Here is an 18,349-nt window from a genome sequence, read left to right as displayed (position 1 = left end):
GAGTATCACTAAGTACCAAAAACAAGACACAAAGATGGGAATACATAGTGTATAGCTTTGCATATAGTAAATCTTCCTATTTCACAGCATTTCCAAATATGCAATGCATATGACAAACATTGATAATATTTATTTATAAATATTTATAAATAACTTATTTATAAAATAGTCTTATAAAAGGCATTAAATCCACAGTTAAGAAATCTGCACAGTTGAAGGCAAAGGAATCTTCACGGTTTTTCAAAACACAAAGTGGTTCAAACAGAACAGTTGTTCAAAGAGATTAACCTAGTAAAAATTAATCTAGTAATCTTAAAAAATGTAGTTCTACTGTATGAACAAGAGAGAACAGAGAATGATAAATTAAAAGCCAATTAAAAACTGACTATAACAAACCAAGTGGGGAGTTATGAAGACATGGACCAAAGTATTCGTACTAAGAATAAAAGGGAAGGGAAGGATGAAAAACATATTTTTTAAAATAATTTATTGGATTTCATGACTGAAAAGATACAAATAAAAGAGAGGCACTTAGGAAAATTCCAAGTTTTCAGGTCTGAGTGTTTGGGAACACACTTTTACTACTGGCATAAAGAGGAAGTCTAAAAGTAAGTCTGTAGAAGAAAGACAAATTTAGATTGGGGTGATAACAATGCCATTTTATGTACACATAATACCTAGAAGATAATGGGACTGAATCCCGGAATAGAAAAGCAAAATTACAGTCTTTCCCGAAGAGCTAAGAGTTGAAGAGATGAAGAATAAAATACTGAAGACTAAATATCAGAGAGAGAATAAGTAGACCAAAAGACTAGCAGGCCTTACAGTAAAATCATTTCAGAAATATAAGCAACAAATACAAAAACTAAAAAAAAGAGATAGGCAGTGGCATAATAAAGAAGAAAGATAAAAATAAGTATTACGGGCTTCCCTGGTGGCACAGTGGTTAAGAATCCACCTGCCAATGCAGGGGACACGGATTAGAGCCCTGGTCCACGAAGATCCCACACACCGCAAAGCAACTAAGCCTGTGCACCACAACTACTGAGCCTGCACTCTAGAGCCTGCTCGCCACAACTACTGAAGCCTGCGTGCCTAGAGCCCGTGCTCTGCAGCAAGAGAAGCCACTGCAATGAGAAGCCCGTGCACTGCAACGAAGAGTAGCCCCCGCCCGCCTCAACTAGAGAAAGCCCGCGCGCAGCAATGAAGACCCAATGCAGCCAAAAATAAATAAATAAATAAATAAATAAATATTTAAAAATCTTTAAAAATAAATATTACTTTTCATCTCTATGGAACTCTGTCAACTATTAAGCACTATCATATTATACATGCTATATCACTTTTACCTTCAGGATGGCCCAGTAAGATTAGTATTTATTATTCTCATTTTACAGATATATAAACTTAGGGTAAATGACCTAACTAAATTCAAACTGGTATTAAGCTACAGAGCCATGTCTCAAACCCAGTTCTTCTGGCTACCCCAACACTCAATTTCCAAAAACAAAGCAAAGTCCTCCAAGTAGCATCCAACTAAACATACACAAATGAGTCACTAAGATGGTAGATGACCGTGGAGACAACCATGTAATAGCATCAACCTAACTAATAATAATAACCAAGAAGATTTAAAGACAACAGATTATGAAGCTTATATGCCTACTGACCAAGTTTTAAGAGTCTTCCAACCCTTAACAAGGAAGCTCACTTTCTCTAAAGGATTTAATTCAAGTAACATTAAAACAGACCAACTCCACCTTTCTCCCCAAAGCTAAGACACATAATATTTTGGGTTTGAGGGAAAGATTACAAAACTGGTTTGGTAACAGATGCTGAATGAAAAATTCCAAACACTGAAAACTCTCATTCGCTGCACCCTATCGACCGACTTCTCTCTTAAGAAACAACCACTGCTAAAAGGCTGGTAGACTACTTTTCAGAATTTCCTATATGCATCTATATGTGTGTTTGTGTGTGTATATATAAACGTAAATGTGTACACATATGTATATATGTGACATACATACTTTAAATACAATCTGGTGCAAAATTATACTCCTAGAGACGATTTAAAATTGATTATCTTAAAAGCCTTGCTGAATTTAGTAGAACACTGAAATTCTTATAAATGATGACCAAAAATAATACTGGTCCAAAATACATCATGGTCTGTATTTTGTTACTGTCTGATATTCAAAAGGTTTGTTCAACTTTTAAATATTCCTCCAACTTGAAAAATATGTTGAATATAATAAAGCACTTTCTTTACAGCTCATACTCTCCAAAACTTTTATCCATTATTAAAATGTTACAATATGAAAATACTTTCCAGGGCAAAAGAGAGATCCACAACGACCGTAAATGTTCCCAGTAGCAGCTTTAAAAAAAAAAAAAAAACTACTTTTCTTAGTACTCTTTAGTTTTCTCTCGAAACTAAGAATATGAGAACTAGTGTTCCTTAGCTTTCCAAGTATTTTATAAAATTATTTTACAATTTTATATATTAAAACCACCTTCTCTGAATATTTAAACTTTTATATATAACAACTTTTCTGAGTATTTCAAACCAGCCAATATTTTAAATGTTTAAACCAATTCTGAGAGGTAGTCAGGGAAGGTATCGCTATCCCTATTTTTAAACTGAGTACCCTGAAGCTAAGAAAAATTAATTAGACAACGTATTCGTTAGGGCTCATATTTCAGAGATCCCAGAAGTCATCTTGTCTAATCACATTTTATAAATATGGTAAAACAACTACCTCCTTGCTTGCCAATTGTCACATCGTACTTTGAAAGCAACCACATTAATCCTGTAGCATTGTTGTGCCTTCAAATACCTGTGCCAGGAGCTTTCTAAACAGTAGTCTAAGAAAAGTTAAAGGAAGCGGTTACAGAGTAGCCACCATTATTAAAATGAAAATTAGAAACATGCTAATGATACAGGCTTATAGAGTAACTGTATCCCTCTCCTACAAATAAGGTACAAGGTAAGTAAAAAAGGCTTTTTTTTAACTTTTCTGCAGAGGGCTGGGTTGCTAGAAAACTGCTGGCTAAGTGGCTGTTATTGTACAATACCTCTTTGCCAAGGAATGCGTGTTTTCCTATGGCACCCTATTTCATGAGCAGGGAAGCATCAGCCTAGTAGTTTCTTCCTCATTCTGGTCCAGGGTTAGCATAAAGTGATATTAATTTACTAAGAATCACCAATTCCCACTCCTCTTCCACCTACAACATACACGAACACTACCGAAATCTCACTCAAAAAATTATACTGAAAAAGTGAAAACAATGAACTGAGACGCAGAGAATAGAAATTTCTTCTAACTTGGCTGCTAACTATATGCCTCTCATAAACTGTGATTCTTAACAAGTTTCATCACCTTTGGGACTTGATTCTTCACCTGTCTATTAAATGATATACTATCACAAGTGTTTCAGGTCTAAAATTTGTAATTTCCGGAAATCAAGTTTAAGCAGTAACAAGGAAGTAAACAAGAAACCCAATCATAGAACCTATGTCTACAAATGCTTAACGTGAGTGTAATGGTCTTTAGCTACCCCATTCTAAAATCAAAGAGAACAGAAATGATTCTCCATGAGAGAAAACAAAATGTATAAACAAACATGTACATATATAAAAATAAGTCTTCAGTTTAAATTTTCCCAGGAATCCAAACAACCACCTTCCTTTAATTTCAGTTCCTTCCTATGTTTTTTGTAACATTAAAATAAAAAGATGTGAATTTTACCTCCTCTTAATTTTAGAGGTACCAAATAACTGATAAGTAATCTATTAACAGTGAAATGGCCAAAATGAGAACAAGAGAAAGAATAATTCATTTGTCAATCCTCTTCATTACAAACCATATAAGCTGGAATTTCTCAAATAAATATGGCTTCTATTTCTAATAATACAGTATTTAGATTCACCACAATTCCATGTTCACAATAAATTGGTTATTGCAGACAGAGTTATGATTAAAAAAACTACGTGACCAAGAGGAGCTAAGAAAACACTCAATGATACAAGTCGGCTCAATGTTACGGAATTCTAATAAAGTTTCATTAAACAAAATTTAAATCTTTAATTTTATTCATAGACCGTGCAATTTACTACTTAACTTTTAATTGCATATAAGAACATCTGGCTGTATAAACAGAATTTAAAATCAGGCAAATTCCAAGCAGAGTTGCTTTAAAATGTCCTTACATTCACAAATACAATATGATAAAAAGGGTCAATCCTTATCTAAAACAACAAAGAAAAAAAAAAACTAAGATAAAAGATTCTAAAAGATTTTGCCCCAAGCCTTTTTCTCTTCTTTTTCTACATCATCTCCCCCTAATCTCCATCTCTAGCCTATTCTCTAAGTGCTTGACCTATATCCAGCTGGTTGTCTCCACCTTGATGTCCCACAGACACCAAATCTTCAAGATGCTCAAAACTACAACTGTATTCAACAAACTAGTTACACTGTCTTTGGGTGGTTGAGATATGGGTGATTTCAATCCTCCTTCCACACTCTTTTATTCTAGGTGGAAAAAATGATCCCTCATCCAACCCACCAAATTATCTTCCTCCTCCAGTGTTTTGCTCCTCCTGATCTGCCCTATTAATGACTGGTACCGTATCATTCTATATACACTGTCACTCAGCCACAGCCCCGTGGCTCCACCCTCTTCCTTATATCCAGCTCCCTAGTATTACTGAATTTATTCTGCATTCATCTAGTCATCTCTTCCCCATTATTACTGTAGTTGAGCTCATCTTCTCTATAGTAATTTAACCTTCCTTCCCCCAATCTCACCCCTCACTGACCTGCCCTGTTCCGCAAAGATATTAATCATCATTCTAAAATACAAATTTAAAACTTGTGCTTTTATTAAAAACCCTTCAGAATCTCCATTCCCTTCTGATTAAAAATGAGGTCTTGTGCACAGTATACAAAGACCCTTCATCAGCAGACCCTGCCTAACCCTCCAGCAGTCCTCCCAACCACCTCCCCCACCCAAAGCTGCCACTTCCTTGAAAATGACCTCTAGCCTTTGCCTCACACAATGTCTCCTCCATCGTACTGTGTACAACATGATATACACAGAAGAGTATACACATACTGTTTATAAACTGTCTACACCACTACTCTGTATCACAGTATTCATATCACGTGACCGTTTACCCTTTGTGGTGGTCCATTCCCAACCCCACCCCTGTTAAAATATGAGCTGTCTGAGAAAAAGGACGTAGGTATCTGATTAACCTGGTAACCACTCTGCAGAATACAATGCCTGAGAGATGGCAAATACACATAAATAACAAGGCTCAAAGGACCAGCCACTACTTTCCAGCATTCCTTCCAACCACTAGTTGCTATTACATTAGAACCTTCATGGGTTACTACTGCATTCTAGCAATTTGAAAACTGTATTATAGTTAAAATAGAATGAAAAAATTGTCTGACAATCTTGAGGGACTAGCAAGATAAAGGAAGCACTCGCAGAATTATTTGGAACCACTCTCTGTTAACAGCTCTAAGATGCCTGAGGTATCTAATCCTTTGATTTTGCAAATGAATCAAAGTACTGACTGGGAGATTTTGTACTAGGAATGATGTAGCAGCCTCTGGCCTACTCCTTTGGGATATCAATCCTCTTCAGCTAAGTTGGTCACAACCCTTGTTCTTGTAACTGCCACCAAAGCAGAGAGAGGCCTCTAAAAGAGGTTCTGAGTTCTCTGACAAAAGGGGAACAAGAATTTGGAAAATTCTGCCCAATAAGAGGAATTCCTATAAAAATAAAAACCACTTTTCTTGGTGTAGAAAAAACAAAGCCAAACATGTTAATAATCCTTACAATAATCCTTACAATCCTTGCAGTCACTTGTATTTCAATAAAGCATTAAAAGGGGGGGGGCACTAACTGGTTTATTAAATGCTTACAGAAAAACTACTCAAAGCTATAAGTCATTTCAGCAACTAACATACAACATGGTAAAAACTCATTTTGATGATTTTTACTCAAAGGTGTTGGTATTTAGCCAGGCACAAGATAGATAACCTGCACATAGTTTTTAAGCTTTTATTAGGTAAATGCATATTAGCATTATCAGGAGACTTTCTCCCTATTTCAAGAAAACTACACAAGCAACTAGTTTCACAGTGGTCCTTAACTTTGGGCAATACTTTAAAAAACATTCTCAGAGTTCCCTGGTGGCGCAGTGGTTAAGAATCCTCCTGCCAACGCAGGGAACACAGGTTCGATTCCTGGTCCAGGAAGATCCCACGTGCCGCAGAGCAACTAAGCCCGTGCAACAGAACTACTGAAGCCCGCACGCCTAGAGCGCACGCTCCACAACAAGAGAAGCCACCACAAGTGAGAAGCCTGCGCATTGCAATCAACAAAGAGTAGCCCCCGCTCGCCACAACTAGAGAAAGCCCAAGCACAGCAACGAAGAACCAACGCAGCCAAAAATAATTAATAAATAAACAAATTAATTAATTAATTAAAAAATTTTCATTCCTTCATTAAAGCTGTAAAGGAAGAGTAGCTGATCTACTGTTATGTACACTGCTGAACAGCTTTTTAAGGATCTGTAATACATGTGTACTCATCACTAAATTAGGTCTGGGTTCTGTGCCCAATTAATGAGGTTTCTCTTCTCTTCCTTTAGTGAGTTAGTGTAGCTACACAATGAAAGTATCGTGACTGGGAGACAGGAAGAAATGAACAAAGCTTTTAGAAGTTTGCTCCCTTTGCTGCATTTTTTATCAAGTTTTCAAGAAAGAATGCTCGCTCTGCAATTAATACGAAAAAAACTTTTAGTCGATCAGAAGTCACCGAATGTGGAAAAACAAGAAACGTTCATTTCCAGTACACACCCACACAAAAAAACTGAATGTAAACTCCAAGAGGACAGAGGTTTTGTGTGTGTGTGTGTTTTGTACACTTACATCTCTAGAGCCTAGGATAGTGTCTGCACATCTGCACATGGTGGTAAGTGCTCAAAAAACAAGCTGAATAAATATTTTCACTAAGGCAGCTTTTACAGTTATTTTGTTTCTGTTTTTGATGTTGAAAAGGCTGATAAAGCCTATAAAAGAATATATCTTCCTGCTCAATTACAATTCTGATTTGCAAGTAGCACGCTATTAATCAACTTCTTAGGTTTCAGAGTGCAGTAAGGCCATAAGTGTATGGCCCATGGCCTATTTTCGTAGGCCCTCAAGCCAAGAATGGTCTTACATTTTAAAAGAACTGTGAGAAACCAACAAGATTATGCAAAAGAGACATAAGCGGCCCACAAAACCTAATATTTACCATCTGGCCCTCTACAGAAACCGTGAATGGAGATTCCATTCAAAAGAGAATGAAAGTTTTTTGAATATGTACTTTCACCTATGAATTGAATCTCTGCTACTAGAAACGTTTTTCACCTAAGACCTTCTCCATATCTAAACCTCTAAATTTTGGGTTCTATGATTTGAATAATACTAAGGAAATCGTTTGTTTCATTTCTCTTTTTTTTCACCAGAGCATAAGTGGTTATAACGCTGAGACTAATAAGAAGTAAAGGAGGATTAAAGTTAATTTATGTTTAATATTTTACATACTAAAACATCACAAAAACGGATGGAGGAAAAAACAAAGGAATACAAACAGAAAAAAAAAAAAGCCAAATTATATTTCAAAAGAATAGCAAGACTACATTAAGGGAGAAAAAACTAACAAAGCAATTTTGGAACACTGCATTTTGACTATATATCCTCAGGCTAAAAAAAACGAACTATAAACAAATACTAAATTCTAGTTAATAGGTTTGTTTTCAGACCTATGGTTTAGAATTCTGAAACTACTTTCTGCGTATTTTAGGACTGATAAAACAATAAGTAACTTTAGGATTGATAAAACAGTAAGTAAATATATTGTGGATAATGGGAACTAGTTTTCTCACTGTCAGAGAAAGGAACTACAGATTTGCAAAAGGGAAAGGCCAGAATGAACCCTACAGTGTTGGACTGTTATTAGAGATAGGATGAACTCAAGCCTTTTTAGATAGGTAGATGGATAAACAACAAAAATTTGTGTTGTGTGTATGTATGTGTGTATATCTATATATAACATAGATATACACACACACACACACACATACGTATAAACATGTTCAGACATATATCCAATTTGTAGCTCAATCTGTTAACAGATAACCACCAGAAGAAACTAGGGTTCCTCAGAGAAATAGCTGATTCCAGAGCTGGGGTGGGAATATCTTATTATACAAGAAAGTAAGTACTCAAAAAATGATAAGCACATGTCAAAATGACACAGGCGACAGCTCGAAGGAGCCCTGACATCAAAACACCCCAATGAATAAAAAAAGAATCCTTGAGTTCATACCAATATGCATAAATACATAAATGGGGAGAAGGAAAAGCTCTTATGGACTGCCAATAATAAATAAACAATAGACTTAGAAAATCTGACAACCATCTTAGTCCTGATTCAGGCAAGAACTAACTGGATGCTTTAAAAAAAAAAAAAAAAAAGAGTGAAGTTTGATGTTAGGGCTCCGTGCTTCCACTGCAGGGGGCACAGGTTTGATCCCTGGTTGGGGAATTAAGACTGCAAGCCGCATGGCATGGCCAAAAATAAATAAATAAATTTTAAAAAAAGGTATCTGCCACAAGGGAAAAACAGTAATTTTAGAATGGAGAAACCTTGCAAAAAAGAGTTAACATCCCTACTAATGGGATAAATAGACATCATGTGTTTCCTGAGGACAAAATATTACTTCTGGATTATTCCTGCTCAAGAGGCATAATCTTAAACTAATCATAAAGCAACAGCAGAGAAATCCATATTGAGGGAATTCTAAAAATAACTGGCCTATTCTCATCAATCATCAAAGGTCACAAAAGACAAAGTAATAACCAACTGCTCCAGATTAAAGGACACTAGACAGACATGACAAGTGAATGCAAGGTGTGATGTAGGATTTAGATTTACTCTTTATTCAGGACGTTACTGGTAGAGACAGTGAAATCTGAAGGTCTGCAGACAACTGCATTATATCAATATTAATTTCCTGATTTTGATAACTGTACTATGGTTACATAAGAGAATGTCCTTGTTTTCAGAAAATAAGTTATATTTAGAAGTAAAAGGCATTAATTGCAGTTTACTCCCCAAATGTTCAGAAAAAAAGTTTACATGTGTTGTTCATGTGTATGTAAAGAGAGAAAAACAATAAGAAAGCAAATATGATTAAATTAACTAGATAGAGGAATCAGGATGAAGTGTACATAAAAATTATCACTCTTGCAACTTTTCTGTAAATCTGAAGTCGTAAAAATAAAGTATAAAAAGTGGGGAAAATAGTTAATTTATATTTGGACATTATACCAGCAAAAAGAAGTGTGAAAAATTGACTGATGGTTCTCCTTTATACAGATGGTTCTCCTTTACATCTCAACCAGGAGTTGAGAGCCTAGTCTCAGCTCTAACACAAAGCTGCTTTTCCTCGGTAAAATCACAATGGTAGGCCTCAGTTCCCCTGTTTGTAAAATGAAGATAGCACCTATCCTACTTTTCTCATAAATTAATCCTAAAGATCCACAGAAACATAATAATGGTTGGGGAAAACAGGTGCATAAAACACTATATATTATAAAGTGGCTCACTTTTAACAATGCTTGGTAAATAAAAAATACTTCAAAATTACACAAGCCAGACATTTTTTTCACCATAGCAAGTGGCTGTTTTAGAAACTAGACATTTGCTATGTGTTTTGGTTTGCAAAAAATTTAACTTATTCAACATTCTTCTTACCATTTCAATAAATTCAAATACCTGTATCATTTTTAACCATAAAACTTTACAGTATCAAAAACATTACTAAAGAAAGTCATTAACCAGGACTCTGTCAACCTTTTTAAAAAAAATTAAGATACAGCTGACATACAACTTGTATTAGTTACAGGGGTACTGGTCAATCTTTTAGATACTGTGACCAAGATTAAAAAGATTATATCATTTCCCAAGTTCCCAAGATCATAAAATACATGATCCAAACTTTTCATCCTTCACTCACAAGCCCCAAGGAATTAAATCAAATTCAGAAAATTAGTGTTTATAGAAGAGAGAAAAAGAGAGACACCAAATTTTTTTCATGCACTCAAATCAAGGGAAAGTTTGTTTCAAAAATAAAAATATTCATTAATTTATCCTTCCAAGTTCATAAGGGTTTGGTCACCACTTAAAAGTATTTTTTAATTGTTTACACGTGGAGACTAATTAATATCTCACAAAAGAAAACATCCTTAAAACTGTGTTCTCTAAAAACAGTTATGATTCCAAAATGCCAAATGGAGATTTAATACAACAGACAATTTAGTAGGGTAGCTTGTCTTATTTCCCCATTGTTGAAAATATAAGATCACATTCCTGTTTAAGAAGTCTACTTGCTCAATCTCACCCAGTTCCTAGCAAAGAAGCAAGCCCAGAGTCAGTAATGCCTGCCCAGCCTCACTAGCTCTGCAGCAAGGTCATTGCACACAAAGCTGATAACGTGAAAGAAAAAGGATTACAAGAACATAAGCTCAAAGAGGGTATGCTTTTTGCTTGTCTTGTTTACAACTGTATCCCAGCAGACAGAAAAATGGCTGGTGTATGGTAAGCATTCATTAAGTACTGGTTAAATGAATAAACAAATGAATGAAATCCTAAGTCTTTATAAAGTATACTAGTCAGCCTTTATAAAGTATACTAAGTTGCAGAATTATTTTAAAAACAAATTGGGCATACTTTAAATTAATAGCCACAAATGTCTTTTAAAAACATGAACAAATAATCTATATTCCCCATTCTGACTAAATAGAGTAGTGTCAAAGTTCCTAACGTATTTCCTGACCTACAGTAGATACCGTAACATATTTACATACCCTTCCTTGACTTTAAAATATGGTGTATCAGAAACTGGCAAAGCAGAATTACAAAGACGAAATAAATGCATAAAATCAGAATCAGAAAGATCAAATGCATCGTGTTTACCATCAAACTTTAGAACTAACTCAGACAAGGAATCAGAAGCTACAGAAACATTTCTCACCAGCATTTATTTCTCATAATAGTACCGCTAACAAAATCTGCTCCTCTATAATTAGAAAATCAAAAATTTGATTTAGTCTTGTTTTTCCATTACTACACATCTGTCAATGATCTGTTGTCATCTTATAGTTTGAAGAACTTCCTCAAAATATAAGATGTATTTTATTTCCTACCACCAAATTCAGAGATTTGCAATTTACTCATATTATATACATAAGTAATATTTCTTATACAAAAAACTACATGGAGCAGAATGCAAGTAAATGCACAAGAGTTTAGATATGATTTATACTCACTACTAAGCACAGTAACTTTTTTTTCACTTAACCTATCTTTTGTGAAAAATACAACTTATCCCCTACATGTTCTCTTTAAGATTACCAACATACTCTAAGTGACAAACTTTATTCTGCTTCCCAAGTACTTCCCATATAATCAAGACATCATTTCACTACCAATTTAACCCTAAGTATTTTCCAAAGGGCCTGCCTTACGCGGGTTATAATCATCTTACTATGCTTCTTGTGTCCATGCTGCTGGAAAAGCAGTCTGTACAAGCAGGAGGAGAGAGGCACAATCCTGAGAGAGAGGAGTAGAGAAAGATGTTGAGAAAACAAAACCAGATAAAATGAGTGCAGGAGCTCAGCCAGTGTTCAAGGTCAAGGTTGATTACATTCTCGCAAACCACTGAGTTAGTTGTTGTCCAGTAACAGGAAAAACGGCCCAGAAGAAATACCTAAAATTCCATGTACAAGCAGCAATGTCAGCACTAATTCTAAGCCCACTATACTTCTAAAAAAAAAGGAGCAAGTGATCATAAAATATGACTATTTAGAAGACTGGGGAATACAGATGTGCCCTAAATGCCAATCAAAATTACTGTAACAAACTCAATGCTAGCCTAAAGTAGAACGGCTGAACTATATATATCTCATGAATTTCAATGTTGCCAAAAAAAAAATTTTTTTTTTTTTGTGGTACACGGGCCTCTCACTGCTGTGGCCTCTCCCATTGCGGAGCACAGGCTCCGGATGCGCAGGCTCAGCGGCCATGGCTCACGGGCCCAGCCACTCCACGGCATGTGGGATCTTCCCGGACCGGGGCACGAACCCGTGTCCCCTGCATCGGCAGGCAGACTCTCAACCACTGCGCCACCAGGGAAGTCCCAATGTTGCCAAAAAATTTTTATACTTAATCCTGAATGACTGAAACACTCTCAAATCAGAGTCCCCAAAATCATTATTATCAGTCTCAATTATCCTTGTATTCTAAATTTTTTTAATTAGTTAAAACCACAACTTTTACCATATGTTGTTTTAAAATGAAAAACAAAGCAAAAAGGATTTGAAAATAGCATAATTACACAATATAAAACTTAGGATGGATTTAATCTAACTGGAACTTTCATGGAATAGTCCCCTTCCCACTATCCCCTCTTAGTAAGAAGTGAAACCATAAACAAATCAGTTTTGATTTTAAATTTCCCATCTAAACTCCTATACACCTACAGTGCCATAAAATGACGTTCAAAATAATGCTTATACATACTAAGTCCTCCAAAACATTAATTTCATATTTAGTCAAAGAATCTTCCAACTAATAGGGAACCTAAAAATCTCAACTCAGTCATTTATTTCACAGAGGAGAAAACCAAATGTCCAGAAATGTTAACTGCCTTGGTCCAGGCCATTCAGCTACCTACTATAACATCAACCTATCCATTGAAGAAATCTTTATTTAGCATGAACTATCTACTAAGGCACTATGCTATGTACCAAGGATATGAAGCAATAAAGATACGTGGTCACTGTCCTCATGGAATTTATAATCTGGTGGGAAAGATTACTGCTAACTACTTAAAACTGTAGTTATCACTAGAAGGAAAAGCACAGAGTGTTTTAAGACAGTTTAACAGGGGACCTAAATCAGTGATTCTCAACCATGGTCGATTTTGCCCCGCAAGGGGCATTTGGTAGTATCTGGAGACATTTCTGGTTGTCACGATGGGGGAGCTAGTGGGTAGAGGCCAGGGTTGCTGCTAAACATCCTGTAATGCACAGGACAGCTCCTCACAACATAGAATTATCCAGCCCAAAATATCAATAGGGTCCAGGCTGAGAAACCTTGATCTAAACCACTGGGGGCAGGGAGGGGTTAGTGAAGGCTTCCTTCCTTTATAACACTAAGACTGCTATGTCTTTAAGGGATTTTTCACAAGGTAGAAACAAAAAAGATAGACTAATTGTTACAATTAGAACTCCCACCGGAAAATCAAAACAGGAGAGAAAAAGGAGAGATTTCCCCCATACATGAAAAAGAAAGAAAAAGGCAATGTTTCATAGCTACTTCACATAAATTCCCTTTCCTGAACCACAAGGGGAAAATATAAAAACAAATTCCACATGCTTTTATTATTCCCATTACCTTTCCCACTGTTCTCTACCAAACCATGCCTACTACTAGATATTGGTGGAAAGACTGTATTAAAAGTCCTGTAGTTAACCGAATGAACACTCTGGATACAAACTTGGAAATGGAATAAAATGAAGATGGGATTTCACTATTGATGTGAAAGACAAGGCACAGAAGAGGAAAATGTACCGGGTGTTAAAGTGACTCTGGAAAGGGCTACATCCTGAAACAAAGAGTAAGCTATCGGACTAACGGAAGGATCCTGAGAACAAAAGACACGAAGAATTTAGACGTCCTAAAGATGAGTAAAGAACTTAAGAACCAAGGTAAATTCAAAAATTAAACGGCAATAATTTTCCTGATACATGCATAACAGATTCTTATAATGCATAAGAGATTCTTATATTTTCCACATATTATTTTATCTTTTTTTTTTTTTTTTTTTTTTTTGCGGTACGCGGGCCTCTCACTGTTGTGGCCTCTCCCGTTGTGGAGCACAGGCTCCGGACGCGCAGGCTCAGCGGCCATGGCTCACGGGCCCAGCCGCTCCGCGGCATGTGGGACCTTCCCGGACCGGGGCACGAACCCGTGTCCCCTGCATCGGCAGGCGGACTCTCAACCACTGCGCCACCAGGGAAGCCCCACATATTATTTTAAGAGTTCCTATATTACTAAAATGCCCTCTCCAATTAAGTTATAATTTTCTAAGGAAAGGGTCCTGTATTGGTATTCTCTTTTCCCTCTTTTCAAAAACAAAAACCCTACCACAATAACCTCCATACAGGAGGAGTCTTAAGGACAGAGTACAAATATGCAGCTCACATAAAATTGCTGCATTCCAGTAATCAACTGTGGTCCTAACGTAATCCACAGATTTAAACAGATAAAGATGAGACCCTTTCCACTGAGGTGAGAACTCTAAACCATCATAGCAAGTAAATGCCACCATCTTTGAGCACCAGCAACTATAATACCTTGTAATGATAATAATTCTTCTCGAATGAACCGCTCAGGTCAAGCACTGACCGTCAGGGAATCTTATATTCCATCCTGGACAAATTTTCTTTCATCATTTCAGAACTGACATTAGTGGTCATGGGATAAACTTTTATCACAGGATGATGCTTAACTGGAAATTAAAGTTTTCTCACAAAACTAGCACAATGGGCACTTAAATATCACTTCTTGAGCCTCAATCTCATTTAACTCATGATAAGTATGAGGTATTTACCACGTAAAGGATCTTCTGACAGTGCATTTGAAAATGGGGTAGGGAGGCACAAAGTCCCTTTGAGAAAAGGGTTGGGGGGTGGAGGTGGCCGGGGGTGGGGGTGGGGGGTGGAGGCAGGCAGGCAGGCGGACACGCCATCATGACTCGGACACATCCTGCAGAAGACCACACACTTTCAGACTGAGACTTAGCCACAATTTGCATATTAAAAACCTATATTCTTAACTTTAAAATCTCTGGCACGTTCCTGTTTTCAAGCCAAGATCTGCTTGCTTGTCTTCCCTTTTTTTTTAATCTTGAAAAACCTAATAATTAGCAAGTTCTAAAAGCTAAGCATTTCTTATTTTAAACATTATACATACAGAGCTAAATTGTGGTGCCTTATAAAGCAAATGGCACTTCTTGACAATTCAGTGCTTCAAAGATACCTTTAAACTTGCCAGAGAAAGTTCTGTTGGGCTCAGCCCAAGGATAGATGCCTTTAAAAGCCAAATTCACTGCAAGTAAACATTCTAAAACATCCTTTTCTCCTAGTCCCGTAACTCAGATTCCTTTTTTATTTTTGCACTTTGCAACACGTGATTTAATGGAAAAACATCATTACTGAACTATTTCCCACTATATACTTCCTTGCAACAGCACATTTTTACTACATCAGCAAGTATTATAGATATTCACAGAAACTATTTTCAGAAATCAGAAAAAAACAGGATTATGTACTTTGAGTTTAAAGCAAAAAAAAAGTATATTCTTCTGAATCTTCTTCAAAATCTATTGCCCTTCCTCAATTCTATGACTGTTACTGCTACAATTTTTAAGCCAACCCCATTTTCAAATATGGTGAAGTGCGAGCGTATTAGTAAATAGGAAGTTAAAAGATGTTTTAAGTTCTCTGAAATACATAAGGGGAAAAGAGAGAGTGCTACATGAACTAAAATGGGAACACTACTACAAATCTCAAGTTCTTATGAAGACTAGGTGAGAGGAGCTGAAGCATCAAGCCAGCCATTTAAATGTTAGGCTCCGTACCCTTAACGTCAATGCTAAAATGAAAAACCAATTGTTAACTCCTGTAATCCACCACGCTTTACGGTGACCAACCACAGTGTACTAACCACTAGTTTGTATCTACCACATGGCAGGGAGGGCTGGGAATGGAGGAGGGTACATATTAGGAACCCCCAAGATAAACAGGAGAGGCACCCATCAAAAAGGCGTAGGGTAAATCAAATAATTGCAAGGAAATAAGAGAAAGGATTTTTTTATAATAAAAAAAACCACTTTAACATTCTCTTAGTGCTATAGCACCACGTGTAGCAAATAAAAAGGCTACAGACCTGTTGTTTTTCCCCCCTGCAGAGCCAGGAAACTATTAGCAATAAATTGGAACATACAGTATCCTTACTTTTTATTCCAGATTTTAAGGATAAGAGTATTGTGGGATGGAACCAAATTTTATAATTTGACCCAAATTATCAGCTATAAATTCATAAATAAAATGGAAAAGCTTCCCAAGTCTACTGCTCTAATTTGTATCAAGCGGTAAAAAAGAAAAGAAAATCCAGTATTCAAAAAGAAAATCCTTTCCAAAAAAAATGCTTGCTTTCATATAACTGTGTCGCTGCTATCTAGTCTAATATGGAGAGTTTAATTCACATATTATCTAACTTTTAGCCTCTTTGCTAAGTTTCCAAAACGTCAATTCTAGGGAGGGAGGGAGGGAGCAAAGAGGGACGGTGGGAGGGAGGAGGGAACGAGTTTTCTCCTTTTGGAAAACAAATAAAATTGTAAAACAGCTTTTTAAAGTATTGCCCTGTTCATAATATCACTATTATACTACTGAATAGAGTATTAGCACTTCCACATGAAAAGTTCATAAAATGTATGTAAATTTAGTTAACATCACATTAAAATATTTTTAAATAAGGCATACAGGTAAGGATAACTCTGGTTGTGTAGATACGTACTTGTTAAATGCTTGTTTAATGTTAGCATTAAGGTCTATTCCTACCGGAGTTTAAAAAGATTTTACCAAAACTTGTCTCCCTTCAGACTAGGGAACTCAACTAAATAGTGAAAACCGGACACCTGCTTGTTAAAAATCTAGCCCTATATATGACACGTGAAGGAGCCCGTGGGAAATGCTTCTCCAGCATCTTCCCTCTGCATGCACAACTCTCCCTGCCTGTCTTTATGTCGGATGATGAGAACAGGGGGGGAGTAAGAATAGGAGAAATTGCAGAATAATCTCGCCTCCCGATCAACCATGCCCTTAGCTTAAGTCCCTAGTTGGCAGGTTACCTAGCCAACAATATCTCAATTATAAACAAACACTACTTGCAATGTGACCACAGGTTATCACCCCTGTAGGTGCTTTGCCTGCACTACCCCCGATCACGGCCTGCCTCATTAAGGACCCGGGAAAGGTCTGGGCAATGATGCCCGGCCTCCAGTTAAAATCCCGCAGGCCCAGGAAAGAGATGGGCGGGCCAGGCATCCGCGGAACTGACCCAGAGAGACCTGCCGTAGGCCTCCGGGGGAGGGCCCACGCGGGCCTTCCCTCCAGCCCCGCAGCCACTCAGTACTCTGCTGGAGACACCGGAACCTCCCTCCGCCCCGGGGCGGCCCTCTTCCAGCCCTCCGCCCACGGAATCGGGGGAGGGGCGCCGGGGCAGAGAAACACCCCTCCCCCACGGCCACAGCTAGGCCGCCACTCGCCCCACCCTCAAAAGCCCAGCGGGCCAGTGCCCACCCTCCTGCGGTGGCCTCGTCCCGGGTTGGGGGGAGCGTGGGTAGGAGGGGAGGCTAAAGTACAATACCAACCTCGCTATTGAAGGTTTTCACAGCCTCCATGTTGTCGGTGCGGAGGCCCAGAGCCCGGCGGCGGAAGAGGCGGCGGCCACTGCACTGGGTGGGGAGAGCGAGACGGGGGCGGCGACGCGGCTGCGAGGAGGGGGCGCCGGCGGGAGGCCGGGCCGCTGCGACCCCGGGCAGGGGGGGAAGGGCAAGCACCGGCGGGGAAGGGTTCCCTTAGGGGCAGCGAGGCCCCGGCATGGCCGCTAGGACGGGCGGAGCGCCGGTCCGGGAAACAGAGGCGCTGCCGGGGCTGGTTGGCAGCGGCGGGGGAGGGGCTGGGCGCCTTCTCTTCTCCGCCCCGCTCGGTCTCGGGCTTCCACCCCCTAGCCCGGTCCCCTACACTCTCCACCCCCTTCTTCCTCTTCCTCCGACAGGCTCTTGTTTCACCTCCCCGCCGCTCGGGCCGTAGGAACCAGCAGCGCACGGCGAAGACGGAGGAGGAAGCGCTGGCAGCAGCGGCTGCGGCATCCAATATGGCGGACACGAATCGGGCCGCGCAGCTCGGAGATCCGCGGCGCCCGCCAGCGCGCCCCCTGGCGGCGGGACCGAGCAGGCCCGGGCCGCCGCGCGGAACCATCGAGCGCGCGCGGGCCAGAGCGTCGCCGCCAGGAGGCCCCGCTCTTCTCGGCTCCCGGGGTCCCTTGCCCCTCACCCGCACCCCACCTCCTCGCCGCTACGGGAGCGAGTGCTGCTGCCTCTTGGAGCGCCATTGGGGCCACTGCAAAGCACTGCTCTAAGAAAACCCAA

General features: G+C 38.7%; 1 protein-coding gene across 1 annotated transcript in view; it reads right to left on the bottom strand.

Moving 5' to 3' along the window:
- The window catches only part of SCAF8 (SR-related CTD associated factor 8), an 80,792-nt gene extending 62,707 nt beyond the window's left edge, over positions 1–18,085 (bottom strand). The window contains 6 exon segments of the mRNA XM_081251343.1: positions 11,618–11,671; positions 11,674–11,682; positions 17,570–17,622; positions 17,625–17,726; positions 17,729–17,999; positions 18,002–18,085. Of these exon segments, the coding sequence (XP_081107469.1) occupies positions 11,618–11,671; positions 11,674–11,682; positions 17,570–17,622; positions 17,625–17,726; positions 17,729–17,999; positions 18,002–18,070 (558 nt within the window). The 5' untranslated portion in view covers positions 18,071–18,085.
- Positions 18,086–18,349: the final 264 nt, after the last annotated feature.

Source organism: Mesoplodon bidens, assembly GCF_964165515.1.
Source record: "Mesoplodon bidens genome assembly, chromosome: 12".
NCBI classification, from domain to species: Eukaryota; Metazoa; Chordata; class Mammalia; order Artiodactyla; family Ziphiidae; genus Mesoplodon; species Mesoplodon bidens.
Note: the sequence above shows the minus strand (reverse complement) of the source record. Positions and strands in the feature narration are given on the sequence as shown.